The sequence below is a fragment of the Aphidius gifuensis genome, linkage group LG1, assembly GCF_014905175.1.
Source record: "Aphidius gifuensis isolate YNYX2018 linkage group LG1, ASM1490517v1, whole genome shotgun sequence".
In the NCBI taxonomy this organism is placed as follows: domain Eukaryota; kingdom Metazoa; phylum Arthropoda; class Insecta; order Hymenoptera; family Braconidae; genus Aphidius; species Aphidius gifuensis.
Genome location: NC_057788.1, coordinates 31171125 through 31184777, shown reverse-complemented (window position 1 = coordinate 31184777; position 13653 = coordinate 31171125). Strand labels below are relative to the sequence as shown.

The following is a 13653-nucleotide window of genomic DNA, read 5'->3' as shown; positions in this document are numbered from 1 at the left end:
TATTTACACAGTTTTTTTAAATTTTAAAACACAATGATTAATCATTATTAAATTCAGTAAATTAGATGAAATTTAAAACTTTAAAAAATCTATTTAAAAAAACAAAAAAAAATATAATTAAATATAAATTAATAACAACACTATAATTATAGATTTTCTAGTTGAGAAAATGACAATAAATAAATAATTTTTTCAAGGAAAAATATGTTACCAAGATGAAATAAAAAAAATAAATTATAATGACATATAAACTAGCAATAATCAAATGAAAAAAATAATTATAAATTATAAAAATTACTCATGTATTTAAATAATAAAATAATAATAAATAAATAAATTTCAAGGAAATTGAAATAAAAAAAATAAAAATAAATAATTCAACAAAGCAAAATGTAATTTAAATGAAAAATAAGAAGAAAAAATTATCAATGATAATTAGTAAATTTATAAAATAGTAAAAAGATAAAAAAAATAAATAGATAAATATTTATAGAATTATTTAAAAATGTAAAAATATAAATAAAAGATTACTAGACATTTTAGAAAGTCCAGGTTAGATGTTAAAAAATAATAATATATGTTAGTCATTTATCTAAAGTTAAAAAACACACGTTAAAATTCACAATGCAAAATTCAAGGTGGTGTGTATATATATTTTTTTTTTTATTACTACTTGAGAGAAAACTCTCAAAGCTTCAACAAAATTGGCCATGTATTTTATATATATAAAGTTGCAACTCTTATTCTCATCTGTGAGAATAACAAATGGACTTTGGTATACAACAGACCAAGCTCATTGAAATTCTTGATGAAAATACCTTTTGTCTCAATTACCTTTGCCCAAGAACCCAGAATTGTCAAACAGTCCAATTTAATCACTCAAAAAAATTTTTTTTTCTCTTATAAATTTCTATAAATTTATTTTGTTTGTTTATTTTATTTTTTATTTCATTGTATTTTGTCACGTGTAGATTTAAAAAAAAACATGCATATACAATTCAAATAATAAAACAAGGAACAAGAAAAACAGGAAGTTAAATTATGAAAATATTTATTTAATAAAACTCACCGATGCTTGATGTCCAATGTCAAAGTTTGATGAATAATTTCTTCGGGTGTTGTTACGATTCAACATCATGATGTTGGTTTTTTTTTTAAACTCACACTGATTGTCAATTAAAATTGAATATTCAACTACACTATCACTATCACTATCCGAATTATCTACAGGTAAATATTTTATACTTTTATTTTTATCAACGACACTGATTTTATTTACTTGAAAAAAATTATTCAACAATGGCATTGTTCAAGGAAGTTTCTGCAACAAAAAACAAACATTATAAAAATTATAATAATATTGTTTAAATTTTTAATAACGTTATAACAAAAAAAAATACCGATTAAACATTTTTTTTAGAAATATTTTAGGTGTTTACTTCAACCGAACAAAGGATAATGTAAAATGAAAAATTAAGACTTGTATTTAACGTCAAAACTTTGTACATTATTCAAGTAATTATGATAAAAAAAAATAAAGTTGTGGGGATCAGTATTTTGTTTGACGTATGCTAATTACTTTGATGATAACAAAAAAAGGTAATAATACTAGCAAGCCGATGATAAGACACCTGACTACGTGCACATCAACTTAAACACTGAATTGAATAATAAAAATCTAAAAAATATTTTTCTCAAGTTGATTATACTTTATTATGCAATAAAGATTTACTCATCTGTTTGAAAAAATATTATCACTCAGTGAATATGAACAGAAGAGATAAATAAATTGTTTTTTTTTTTGTTATTTTTATTTACTCACCTCTTCTGTGTTTATATTTTTAAAAAAATTGACTAAAATAACCCATGCGTATTTTCACAAAACCAAAAATAAAATTCACCTTTTTTTTCATATACAGTTAAAATAATGAAAATAACAGAATAGTTTTTAATATAGATATTATAAAACTCACGTATTTAAAAAAAAAAATATTTTTTTTTGTTTAAACATTGATTTGATCCTCCAAGTCAACAAAGTATATTTATCATTTGAAAATAAACGAAAAAAAAATTGTATAAAATGAATTGTTGTGGATAAAAAACAAAAAAAAAATACATGAAATTTTTTTTGTTCCAACAAAAGTAAAATTGAAAGAATATATAAAAAAAAATATTATTCAAATAGAAAATAACAGTAAATTTCAGTGAATGAAGATAAAAATATAAAAAAAATTTGCTAAAAATTTCACTGAACATTTGGATAAATAGAAAAAAAAAAAATAAAAGCTCGATTGTGAATTTTTTTTTCTTTTTTTTTGGGGTTGTTGGGAAGGTGGGTGTATTGAAGAAGAGAAGCAGCAGTTTGTGGTAACCACGAGGGTGTGATCATGGGAGTATAATATCGCACTGTGTGAATTTCGATGAATAAAGCAACAAAATTGTATAGAAATGAAGAAAAAAAATAGTTAAAAAAAAAGAATGGATAACAACAAAAGCTCTGACGATGAAATGTTACGATGGGGTTTCTATAGAGGGTGATGTTGACCATCCAAATTATGCATGGGTCATTGGTTAAAAGCACTAAATGCATTACGAAAAAAAAATAATAAATAAATAAAAATACATCAAGAAAAATTACACACGAGTTTGTAAATAATATATAAAATAATAATTGACTCATTAACATCAGCGTCCCATTTAGGCTCACACACAACTTCCGGATTTTTTTTCAAGAAAACGCATCGGTAGAAATTATTTAAATTTGTCAGGTAAATAGAGACAGGTTTTAACTATTTCTAAAAAAAATTTCATGCTGGGTCAAGCATTAGTTATTGCAAAAAGAAATAAATCGTATTTTGGATTGATAAAAATTCTTCTAAAAAAAACGCATGAGTAGATATTGTTAAAATTTGTCGAGCAAATAGAGACAGGCTCCAACTATTCTCAAAAAAATTCCCATCATGAGCCAAGCATTATTTATTGCAAAATAATATACTCAACTATTTTTTTTTTTTAAATTTCTCTCAAGACAACGCATCGAAACTTGTTAATATAAATTTCCAAAAAATATTTACATCTCGTGTGAATGTAAAATTAATTAAAATGTATGATAAACTTGTTAACTGTATATTCGCATTTAAATTCAAAAAAATCACAACGTATAAAACTATACTTTCATAATAAAAAAAAAAAAAAAAATCATAATTTCATATATACATTTTAATAAATATATATAAAATTAAAATGAAATACGATGAGAATCAAAGTGATTATATTCTCAACATCCGCTAAAACTTATCACAATAATTATCTCTCATGTATATATTTATTTTTGTCTACGTGTTCACCTCAAATAGAAATAAATGTCATACTTCATTCTCATATCATTTAAAAAAAAAATGAACAATAATTATAATAAAACTAGAAAATGTAATTTTAGTGTAGACATTTGTAAAATATATTGTACGACATAATACACAATATTTCAAACTGAATAAGAAATTTTCTAAAACTGGGTCGATGTTGAATTGCAACTGTCGAGTGATAGTTGTTAATGCTAAGATGAAAAATACATAAAAAAAAAACTATATAAACCAGACACACAAGAGTATAAAGATTCAGTGAAAGCAAAATATTTTACTGTCTTTTTTTACACAAAACTTTTTCTAATCTCACGTGAACACCATCAAGAGTATCATCATTTTAAAAATAAAAATAACAATATCAATTTTCAAAAAACACTATCCCAATTATCAAATTTTTTTAACAAACTTTCATACTGATTACACTGCACATGGCCATTGAATGTTGACATTTGTGTTAACCGTTAACTGGCAATTGAGTTTAAAAAAGTAAAAAAAAAATTTAAACTCATGTTTAATCGGATAAAACGAAGAAGTGGAAAGTGGTTGTCGACAAAACTTTCCTATTTCCTACATTCACATTTTATTTTTTTTTATTTTTAGTTCATCTTCATCTTGGATTATATCAGTATAAACTTTGTTTAATCATTTTGACAATTGTCCCAATAAAATATTCAACTCAGTAAACTTAATTAAATATGTCAAGTCATATACTACTTAATTAATTTATGTCACTCGTATGTTATAATGAGCCCATGATAAATTAATATTTAAAACTTTATACCATAATATTAATTATTATTTTTTTCTTTTATAAAATATAATTTAACATTGTAAAATTCACAGTTTGTTTAATTTATGATGGAACCAACGACTCTGCCATTTACAAACTGAGACGAGAAAAAAGTGAAAGGAAATTTTTTACCTGATAAAAAGTTCTCGTACACATCTTTGGTCTGGTTTTTTTTTTTCTTTCTTTTTCTATTTTCCATCATCATGTCACGATATTGCAGCATCCACATATCGATAACCCCTGGGTGATTTTTTTTTGCCATTCATACTTCATTTTTATGTGTAAACAAATGTCAATACTGTCAAAAGCTCAAATGAAGCACAAAAAAGCTGGCTGCTTTTCATTTTCTAGAAAAAAAAAATATATAAATTAGTTTTTTTTTAATAACATGTATATATCTAGGCATTGCAAGTTTACTTTTTTAATGTGACATAAAGGGGAATATTGTTGAAGTGATTTTAAATTTGATGAGAATAATTTTACTCTTGATGACCGGATCAAAGGAAACTAGTCATGTGGTTGAAACACAAGGCTTCAATATGTACACTGGAGTATGAAATTTCATAGCAAGAATATATATTTTATTTTTGTTTTAATCTTGTCATCTCAGGTGTTGTTGTTGTTATTGTTGTGGGGATTTTTATTAGTTTATTGCATGAAAATAATTCATCCTGGATGAATTTAAACTGATGAAAATTTTTATATTGAAATTATTTTGTCGAAATGCTTTCTTGAACATTTATCCATCAACTTTTATTATCAGATAAATGTTTGTTGTAATTTTTTTTATTGTGTTTTGTTATTGTGTTTTGACAAAATCTATGCAATGGATCCATGTGTTACAAATTGGGACTAGACTAAATTTATTTGACATTTTTCAACTACAAATTGCTCAAAATACAACTTAAAACTCGAATTTTTGAACTTTCGAAGTATTTGTTTGTTAATTTGTTAGTTTGTATTATATAATTAACAACAAAACAACAATAAATAAGTACTTAATGTTCTGAAAATCTTCAAAGCATTTATTGTACTCAAAAAATTAAAAAAAAAAAAAAAAAACCAATTGTCATCAAATTTGTCACTCAAATTATGAAAAAAAAGTTACTAATTCTAAAACAAATAAACTTTCTAACACTGTAAAATTAATTAAACAATAAATCAACAATATAATCAACAATATTTTCTGTTTTTTTTTTTTTTTTTTTGTCCAAGTTCAAATTGTACAAAAAACAAATGAAATTTTGAGGTTATCTGGCGGCCAAAATATATCATCTATTTTTTACATAATTAATCCACCGAGTTTAACGTTAATTATACTTGATATAAAAAGCTTAATTAATAATGAAACTAATAAAATCAAATTCAACTTACGTATATATTTTTTTTCACCAAAAAATCAGCAGCAAAGTCGACGAGTTCCCGCTACGATGCTCAGTGTATTTTCCTCTCGGCACTTAGTGATCTCAACTGCCGTCAGAGGTCTCTCCAAAATTTATCATTATTATTATTATATTATTTTGTTAATCAACCAATAATTATAAAAAATAATAAAACCCTTAGGTATATAAAAAAAAAAAAAAAAAAATTAATAATTGTTTAATAATTTTTAAACATCAGTGTCTGTTGAATTAAATAATAGAGCAAATTTAAAAAATGTCAAAAAACATAACCTGTTTTTTTACAAAAAATTTATCAACAATAACAAAAAATTATAATTATTATAATTTGTTAACAATAAATAATACAATAATACGTTTACAAAATACAAATACAAATACAATTAGAGGTTGTAATGACAATGACAATTGTGATTTATCAAAGACAGATAAGTACGAGCATAAATCATATAAATCATATTTAGATGAACAAAAATCAAGTTCATCAATAGCAATTGATGCACTTACAAAATTACCAAAATTAACAAGAAATGCAGCATCTAAAACAGTGAGTGAATGGAAAATATTTCAAACATTATCAAAAGCAACAATATTACAAAATTATGATTTATTACATGAAAATGGTGTTGAACAATCAACACTCAAAGATCATCCATATGCACTTGCTGATACAACAATTAATATTAAAAATAAAATAACCATTTGTCATGATATTAAACTTGATATAACTGATGCAATATCATTATTTAAATTAAGTATAACTGAGTTAAAATTGTTTCGTCAAACACATGAGAAAGATAAGCTGTTACTTGATCAATATCCAAATAGAATTGAATATTTAGCTCATAGTCTTGATGTAAGTATATTTATTCAACTATCATTTAATTGTTTCAATAAAAATTTGTTATTTTTTGTTGCAGCAAAGTGTTAGCCAAGTTTGTTCATACTTGTCAACTTGTCCAAGTATTTTAAATATAACTTTTCAAAAGATTAAAGAAACTACTGAATTTTTATTGGGTAAAAAAAAAGACATAATTTAAAAAATGCTAGGTATTATTTGATCTTATTTATTAAATTATTTTTTAAATATATTTTAGAAGTTGGAGTTACGGGTGAACATATATTATGTGATTTGCATGTTTATAAATTTTCACACAAAACTGTACGTACAAGAGTTAACAGAGCTATCAAAGCACAAATAAATCCAATAAAACCATGGGTTGTACGATGTCCACTTAGTATTATTGTCAAGTAAGTAAATAATATAATTTCAATTGTTTTTATCAAGAGATTATATGAGTATTTATTATTTTAACAGTGCTGAAAATAAACTTGCTAAACGTAAACTTTTATTGGATGGTGCTGATAGTCTTGAAGTCTACATAAGTAATATAATGAATTGTTCAATTGAATCTTCTGAAGCTTTTTTAAAACGTGGTATAAAAATTGACAAAATATCATTACCAGATTTAACTAAAAAATTAAAATTTTTACGTGATAAAGGATATACTATTGAAGATATTTATCGTCTACCATCTTGTCTTCATGCAAGTTATAATACACTTGTACAAAAATATGATTTATGGATTAAAATGGGTTTTACTAATCCACCACTATTTGCCATTTGTACATCACAAAAAGTATTTGAAACAAGACTTGAAAATGAACTTAAAAATAAAATGATTAATAACAGCTAAATATTATTGTTTTTTTTATTCATTTTTTATTACTAAAAAGAAATATTATTTGTTTGTTTATATTTTTTTCAGTAAATTCATATCAATTTTATTTTTTTTTTCATATAATTTTACTTCTGTTGATACTTGACAACAGCAATAAAGAAAAAATAAAAGTGTTCCAATTATTTGTGGTGAATCTAAATGAGAAAAAAAAAACATGAATATTTAATTATTATGAAGATTTAAATAATAGAAATAATTGACTCACCATGAAATAATCTGTACAAGTAAATATTTCCAATTTCTTGTCCAGCAAAAAAATAAAAATTTGATATTGCTGACAAAGCAAGTAGTGGACTTGCAATTAGACAATGAAATCTTCTGATATTAATTGATGAAAATTTACTTTCAATTTCAATGTATTTATCTGTTTTACCAATTGTTTTGATAAATCCTTCAAGTGAAAGACCCAAAAAATTCATCAATGACCAGGTAAATATAAATCTATCAACACCATGCCAAATAAAAACAAATCCAAATGACATAAATGATGCTAGTAATTTATTCAATGGTAAATTCAAGCTCAAAATTGGAATATAAATATATCTAAAATATAAAAAACATTAAATTAAAATAAATTTAATTAAAATTTATTTATTTAATTATACCTTGTTAAAAATTGATACAATCCACGATCAAAGTATTTCCACATTTCCGAGTATAAATGAATTCTACCAATGCATTTTGGAGTCAATGGAACATCAATATTATCACCCCTACCAATTTCACCATATAAACCGTAAAATACAACATATTTATTATGAAAATATTGACCCATACAATAACCCATTCCATAAAATGCCCATGAATTTAATTTAGCAACCTCATCAGGATGATATTGAAATGCATTACAATAAATAAAATGCATTGAAAATTCAGTAAAATACAACCAAAATGTATATCTTGCCAAATTTATTATAAAAAAAATTATACGTTTTAATGTCCATTTCTTGAATCGTTGATTAATCTATCAAAAAAAAAAAAAAGATAACGATTAAATTAAATAAAATTATGTATTTTATAAACACACATACCCCTTTGATAAAATCACTGTAGAGAAAAAATGGTCCAATGAATAATGTTGGTAAATATAAACAATATGCAGTACTTTGTATAAAATTTTTAAAAAATCCAATAATATTATTATGCTTATAATCATTTATGTTGTCAATGCTACAACTAATATTTCTCAATTGTATCCAACATATAGCAACAATCAACATATGATAGATGTCATTTTCAAGTGTTAACCAATTTCTAAGTACAATATCTAATACACTTGTTAATTGTAATACACCAAGTGTTGCAAAATGTATAATATATGCAATTTTTTTACTACGAAATGATGTTAATAAACAAGCAATGCATGGTTGAGTTAGCATTATTATCATGCATATCCAACCAGCATAGTTCCATAGAAATATCATGGATATTAATATGTACCAGCTGCATATTACCTGTGACAAATAAAAATAAACAATTACAAATATTTTTAAATTAAACAAATGTAAAATGATGACAAAATAATTCAAAAATTAAATAAATTAAAATAACTTACAGTGCTGCTTTGTTTATAAGATTTCAACAATTGTGATATTAAAAAATGTACAATTATCCAGGGAATAATTCTGTGGGTGAATGGAATCCAAAGTGACCATTCAATATCAGATACATCTCGGTTTTTACCAATCCATGACCATCCAGTTGTAAAATCATTAAATGGATCTTCATATTCTTTAAAATCTATTTTAACAAAAAATAAATTAATAAAATATAAAAAAAACTTAAATAAAAAATAAATACTCACATGATCCAGCTAGATAAAGTTGATAAATTCCATAAAATATACCAAAAGTCCAGGTAAAAAAATAAAAACCAGTTTCAAATTTATTGAGTCTCGCAATATTGCTTTTCATGGTTTAAATATTTCCCGCCAACTTGAATTCAATCATGGAGATAATTCTTATATGTTTACCAAGAATAATATATACTTTTTTTTTTTATTAATCACAAGTTATTAATTTGAATATAATGATAAATTAATTAACTTTACTTCACATTAATACTCTCAATAATTAAAAATTGAATTATATATTTTTTTTTGTTGAGTATTATTTCATGAGAATAATAATTTTTTTTTTTGTTGTCAGGGCTGTCAAATCTCCTGCAAATTTGTTTGTATAAATTCAGGAACCAGCCAGGACCAACTACCAACTACTGATGGGTGATGGTTTTTTACACTTTCTTCTTCTTCTTCTTCTCATTTTCATTGATGATCCCCTCTCTCGCTCATCACTCATAGACTTAATCAAATATATTTACCAAGCACCAAAAAAAAAAATACAATTTAAAATTACAAAAAATACTTTTAAATATAAAATGAAACGCTAAATTTATTTATTATTAATTGTCTTTTTGTTTTCCCACAAAAAAAAAAAAACATATTTACTTCGAAAAAAAAAAAAAAAGAAAAATTTATAAAAGAATTTATTTAATTTTAAAAATAAAAAAATAATAATATCAATAATTGAATAAAAAAAACAAAAAAAAAATAAAAAATAAATTTTAATTTATAGTCCCATTAGTACAGTTGTTGGTGAGACTTGAGCTGGTGTTGATACTGGTGCACTTGCTTGACGTACACTCATTTCCCATGTATCAAGTAATTGTGATAATGAATAACGTTTTGGTAATTTAGTTATTCTAGCATCAAGTGCTTTTTGTACAGCAGATAAAAATGTTGTTGCATATTCATGTGGTGCCATAATACAACGTGGTGGTGTTAATGGATAATCAGATGGTACTGTTACTGATACTGGTGGTACACATGGTAAATGACGATCATCAAGCCAACATATTAATTGTATACATTTTGATCCATTTTGTTGTGCTGGATCAAGACTAACTTTAAATCTTTGATCTAATCTTGCTATTTCACCTTGTAATACATCTGGTATTTCACTTAATGTCTCTTCTGGTTTGTGTTTTTTTAATGGTTGTGGTAGTCCTCTGTAAATTTATTTGAAAAAAAATAATATTAATATTCTTTTTTTGTTTATATATAAAAAATGATATAAGTTTAAAATATCTTACTTAATTTCAGGTCCAAATAATGCCTCTAAACAAGGACCAAATGTTCTTTGTAATGTATGATTTGCAACTGGACTTTGTAAATGTGAATTAACAGCATCAATAAGTGGTGTAAAAAAATAATGTTCTTTACCAGTATTTTTACTAACACCACTAATACCACTATCAATTTTTGAACCAACTTGTTTTTCTAATACAAGTTCACATTTAATAATAACATCTAATGGTACTATTTTTGCTGGACTTAATAATATTTCTAATAATTTTTTCATTTTATTTAATTTTGATAAATCACCTTCATGACCAGTTGTAGAAATAAATTTTTTTAATGGTTCAATATATTTTGATAATTGACGTATTTTATCATAATATGCTTGTTCTTCTTGTGGACTTGCTGCTGGACCAATACCACTTGGTGTATTTAATGAACTACTTGGTGATGGTACCATACCAATTGATCTTTGTTGTCCTGACATCATTGAATGTTGTGGACTTGGTGATGGTACAAGTGCTGGTGATAATACCATTTGATTACTTGTTGGTCCACCAGCTGGACTTGGTGCTTGTAATGGTGATGGACTTTGACGTAAAAATTGATTTGGTGTTACATTACGTGGTCCTGGAAAACCAGCATTCATCATTTCAACTGGCTTTCTTTGCATATGTTGTATTTGTTGTTGCATTTGTCCAGGTACTATTTGTACTTGTCCCATTTGATTCAACTGATTTTGTCCAACAACATTTTGCATATTATTATTATTGTTATTGTTATTATTATTATTATTCATTTGTACAGTTTGATTATTTAATTGTGTTTGTATTTGTCCTTGCATTTGATTTGGTATATTTTGTTGCATTTGTCCAGTTACCATTTGTGACATTGGATTTAATTGTTGTGGCATATTGCCTTGTACCATTTGATTCATTGGATTAATCATACCACCACCTTGCATATTTTGCATTTGTGACATATGACCCATTGGAACACCAACACCAACACCACCTTGACCACCTTGACCACTCATCATTCCAATTCCTTGCATTTTATTTTGCATATTTTGTAAATTCATACCTGGTCCTGGTCTATTTAAACTTTGAAGTACTATTTTAACATAAAAATTTAATATATAATACATGATAATTTATTGTAATTTTATTTATCATTTTAATTTACTTACAATTACTAGCATTATTTGCTTGTTGTGGTACCATTCCTTGTGAATTTGGACCAACTCCAGCCATTCCCATAACTTGATTATTACCAGTACCTTGACGTGCAAGTGTTTGTAATGCTCCAAGTGGATCTTGCATACCTGGACCACTTCCACCTGCTCCTTGAGGCATTCCTCCAACTCCTTTTTTAGCACCTCATAAAATTTATCAAGTATTCAAGTTGAAAAACAAAAAAAAAACAATAAACAAAATATGTATTTAAGGCATTTTCACAGTAAACTCATCATGATAAACAATTTATATAATTTATATAAATAGAGTCTATGAAAAAACAATATTCATGTTATTGTTAACTCACTTTTGTCAAACAGATCTTTGTTTACTTATAATCAATTGTTAAAGTTGTGATTTCTTTGGAGGTTAAACACGGAGAGTAAAGGAATGTTTTATGTTTTTGTTACTTCAAATTAAATTTTCATATTGAAGTAAAGATGAGACAATGCCAAAAAACTAATAGTATATAAATAAAAAATAGACAATTTATTAGTTAAATTATAATTATAAAACGGAGAATATTTTTTTTGAATAATATAAAAAATAAATTTTTGTCTTTGTCTAAATACTTGAGGGCAAGTGAGAAACAATTCGAAACAATATTTTCTCTTTTTCCATTTATCCTTTTCGCACTCATGAAAATATTTCTAAGAAATATTTGCAAGAGGTCTCTTGTCTCGCTGTGAAGATGCCTTAATCATCTTTACTTTAGGACTTGAGTCCTCTGGTCTTCATTTAATATTAAATATTCCAAACTTACCCATTTCACCAACATGAAGAATCAAACGAGCAACGAAACCCAAATATTCTTCCTGTTAATATATCAAAAAAAAATATTAATTTACAATTTTTGTTATCATTAGGTATATTGTTAATTTACATTATTGTTGTCAAGTGAAAAAATTTCAACAAACCTTTTTTCTAGCTTTTATAAAAACCTGATTTTCCATTTCAATACTATTTCTAGTTGGTGGTTTGCCACATTTTTGAATAGCTTCTTCACTATTGAATAAAAAAACAAATCAATTAATTAGTGTATTGTAAAAACAATAAAAATTATATAAATAAAAATAACTTACATTTTAGCAACAACACTCTGGCGAAATGTTGGTGTACGCCATGAATTATCCTCTGCTGACATTTTTATACTGATATTCAACTTTTAAATGTTATCAGTAAGTTATTACTCCTTTATCAGAGTATTTATTTGTTATAAAAACTGTTAATTGTAAAGTGCTATTGCTGTGAACAGCTGTGAATTGACATTTGTCAAATGTCAATAATAAAACATCCCATAAATATTTACAAATATTTACACAACTACAATTGCAGCCAACTGGTTAAATCCAGTTAAATCTATGAAAATTGAAAAGTCCCTATTAGAATCATGCACGTAGATAATTAACCGACTGAAAAATGATTCGAAAATTTAGAAAGAAATCGTACAAATAGAAAAATATATAAAATTGCGTCTTTATTAGTCCATTAACATTATTAATAAATATTTCTAAATTAAAAAAAATATTAATTATTATTCAAATTTCTCTCAACAAATCAGCAAAGTGTAAACAAGAAAAAAAAAAAAAAACATACCATAGCAACATTGTAAACAAAGCAAACATAGCAACATTGTTTACAATTTTTAATTACATTTAAAGTAAAAAAAATACTGTAATAATTATTATTGCAAAATAAACTACGTAAATAATAAAAATTAAAATTGACAAATGACATAACACAAGGAGAATTTAATAAAAAAAATTCATCTTAAAAAATAAGTCTTAAATTAAATTATGGATCCATTGTCAGGATGTCGAAGACCTCGTAAGCTCATGGTAAATTATGAAGCCCGACCAGAATCAAAGAGCAATAAAAGATGTCATGATGATAAGAGCAAAAAATCATTTAAAAAAAAAATTACAATTGAAGATATTATGATTGATATTAATGAGGATGGTATTTTATCTCCAAGACAAATTATTGAAAAATATTCTAAATTGGATCCAAGAAGGTTGGTAAATATTGTTGCTTTAAAATTAAAA

The 13653-nt window shown here is 24.8% G+C and overlaps 4 protein-coding genes across 6 annotated transcripts in view; 1 reads left to right on the top strand and 3 right to left on the bottom strand.

Moving 5' to 3' along the window:
- The window catches only part of LOC122860423 (venom dipeptidyl peptidase 4), a 119522-nt gene extending 118216 nt beyond the window's left edge, over positions 1–1306 (bottom strand). The window contains exon 1 of the mRNA XM_044164235.1: positions 1070–1306. Coding sequence (XP_044020170.1) covers positions 1070–1306 — 237 coding nt within the window. The remainder of the gene's footprint in view (positions 1–1069) is intronic.
- Positions 1307–5950: 4644 nt separating this feature from the next.
- On the top strand, positions 5951–7238 carry LOC122847704 (transcription termination factor, mitochondrial). The gene is made up of 6 exons (XM_044145531.1): positions 5951–5987; positions 6203–6411; positions 6476–6572; positions 6653–6806; positions 6874–7151; positions 7210–7238. Exons 1-6 carry the CDS (start codon positions 5951–5953, stop codon positions 7236–7238), a joined length of 804 nt encoding a protein of 267 aa, XP_044001466.1.
- Positions 6649–9734, bottom strand: LOC122860429 (protein-cysteine N-palmitoyltransferase HHAT). The gene is made up of 6 exons (XM_044164244.1): positions 9102–9734; positions 8853–9037; positions 8329–8751; positions 7903–8261; positions 7503–7840; positions 6649–7431 (listed from the first exon to the last, which is right to left on the bottom strand). The coding sequence occupies exons 1-6, from the start codon at positions 9208–9210 to the stop codon at positions 7310–7312; spliced, it is 1536 nt and encodes a 511-aa protein (XP_044020179.1). The 5' UTR covers positions 9211–9734; the 3' UTR covers positions 6649–7309.
- LOC122860425 (mediator of RNA polymerase II transcription subunit 15) lies at positions 9418–12932 on the bottom strand. 3 transcript variants are annotated; one of them, XM_044164239.1, is made up of 6 exons: positions 12691–12932; positions 12526–12613; positions 12372–12423; positions 11563–11739; positions 10388–11486; positions 9418–10303 (listed from the first exon to the last, which is right to left on the bottom strand). In XM_044164239.1, the coding sequence occupies exons 1-6, from the start codon at positions 12750–12752 to the stop codon at positions 9865–9867; spliced, it is 1917 nt and encodes a 638-aa protein (XP_044020174.1). In that variant the 5' UTR covers positions 12753–12932; the 3' UTR covers positions 9418–9864. The 3 variants fall into 3 exon arrangements, with proteins under 3 accessions (XP_044020174.1, XP_044020173.1, XP_044020175.1); XM_044164238.1 differs by having other exon boundaries at positions 11563–11751; positions 12691–12913; XM_044164240.1 differs by lacking the exons at positions 12372–12423; positions 12526–12613; positions 12691–12932 and adding an exon at positions 11916–12361 and having other exon boundaries at positions 11563–11751.
- Between the last annotated feature and the right edge of the window lie 721 nt (positions 12933–13653).

Bases quoted from the DNA above. Each gene is read 5' to 3' on its own strand.
- LOC122847704 (XM_044145531.1), top strand. From the start codon at position 5,951: ATGACAATGACAATTGTGATTTATCAAAGACAGATAA. The intron at 5,988-6,202 runs GTACGAGCATAA...CAACACTCAAAG, and splicing joins GATTTATCAAAGACAGATAA to ATCATCCATATGCACTTGCT. The intron at 6,807-6,873 runs GTAAGTAAATAA...TTATTTTAACAG, and splicing joins CCACTTAGTATTATTGTCAA to TGCTGAAAATAAACTTGCTA.
- LOC122860429 (XM_044164244.1), bottom strand. From the start codon at position 9,210: ATGAAAAGCAATATTGCGAGACTCAATAAATTTGAAACTGGTTTTTAT. The intron at 8,262-8,328 runs GTATGTGTGTTT...TTTTTTTGATAG, and splicing joins ACAGTGATTTTATCAAAGGG to ATTAATCAACGATTCAAGAA. The intron at 7,841-7,902 runs GTATAATTAAAT...TTTATATTTTAG, and splicing joins TTGTATCAATTTTTAACAAG to ATATATTTATATTCCAATTT.
- LOC122860425 (XM_044164238.1), bottom strand. From the start codon at position 12,752: ATGTCAGCAGAGGATAATTCATGGCGTACACCAACATTTCGCCAGAGT. The intron at 12,424-12,525 runs GTTTGTTGAAAT...ATATATTAACAG, and splicing joins TTATAAAAGCTAGAAAAAAG to GAAGAATATTTGGGTTTCGT. The intron at 11,487-11,562 runs GTAAGTAAATTA...ATGTTAAAATAG, and splicing joins AGCAAATAATGCTAGTAATT to TACTTCAAAGTTTAAATAGA.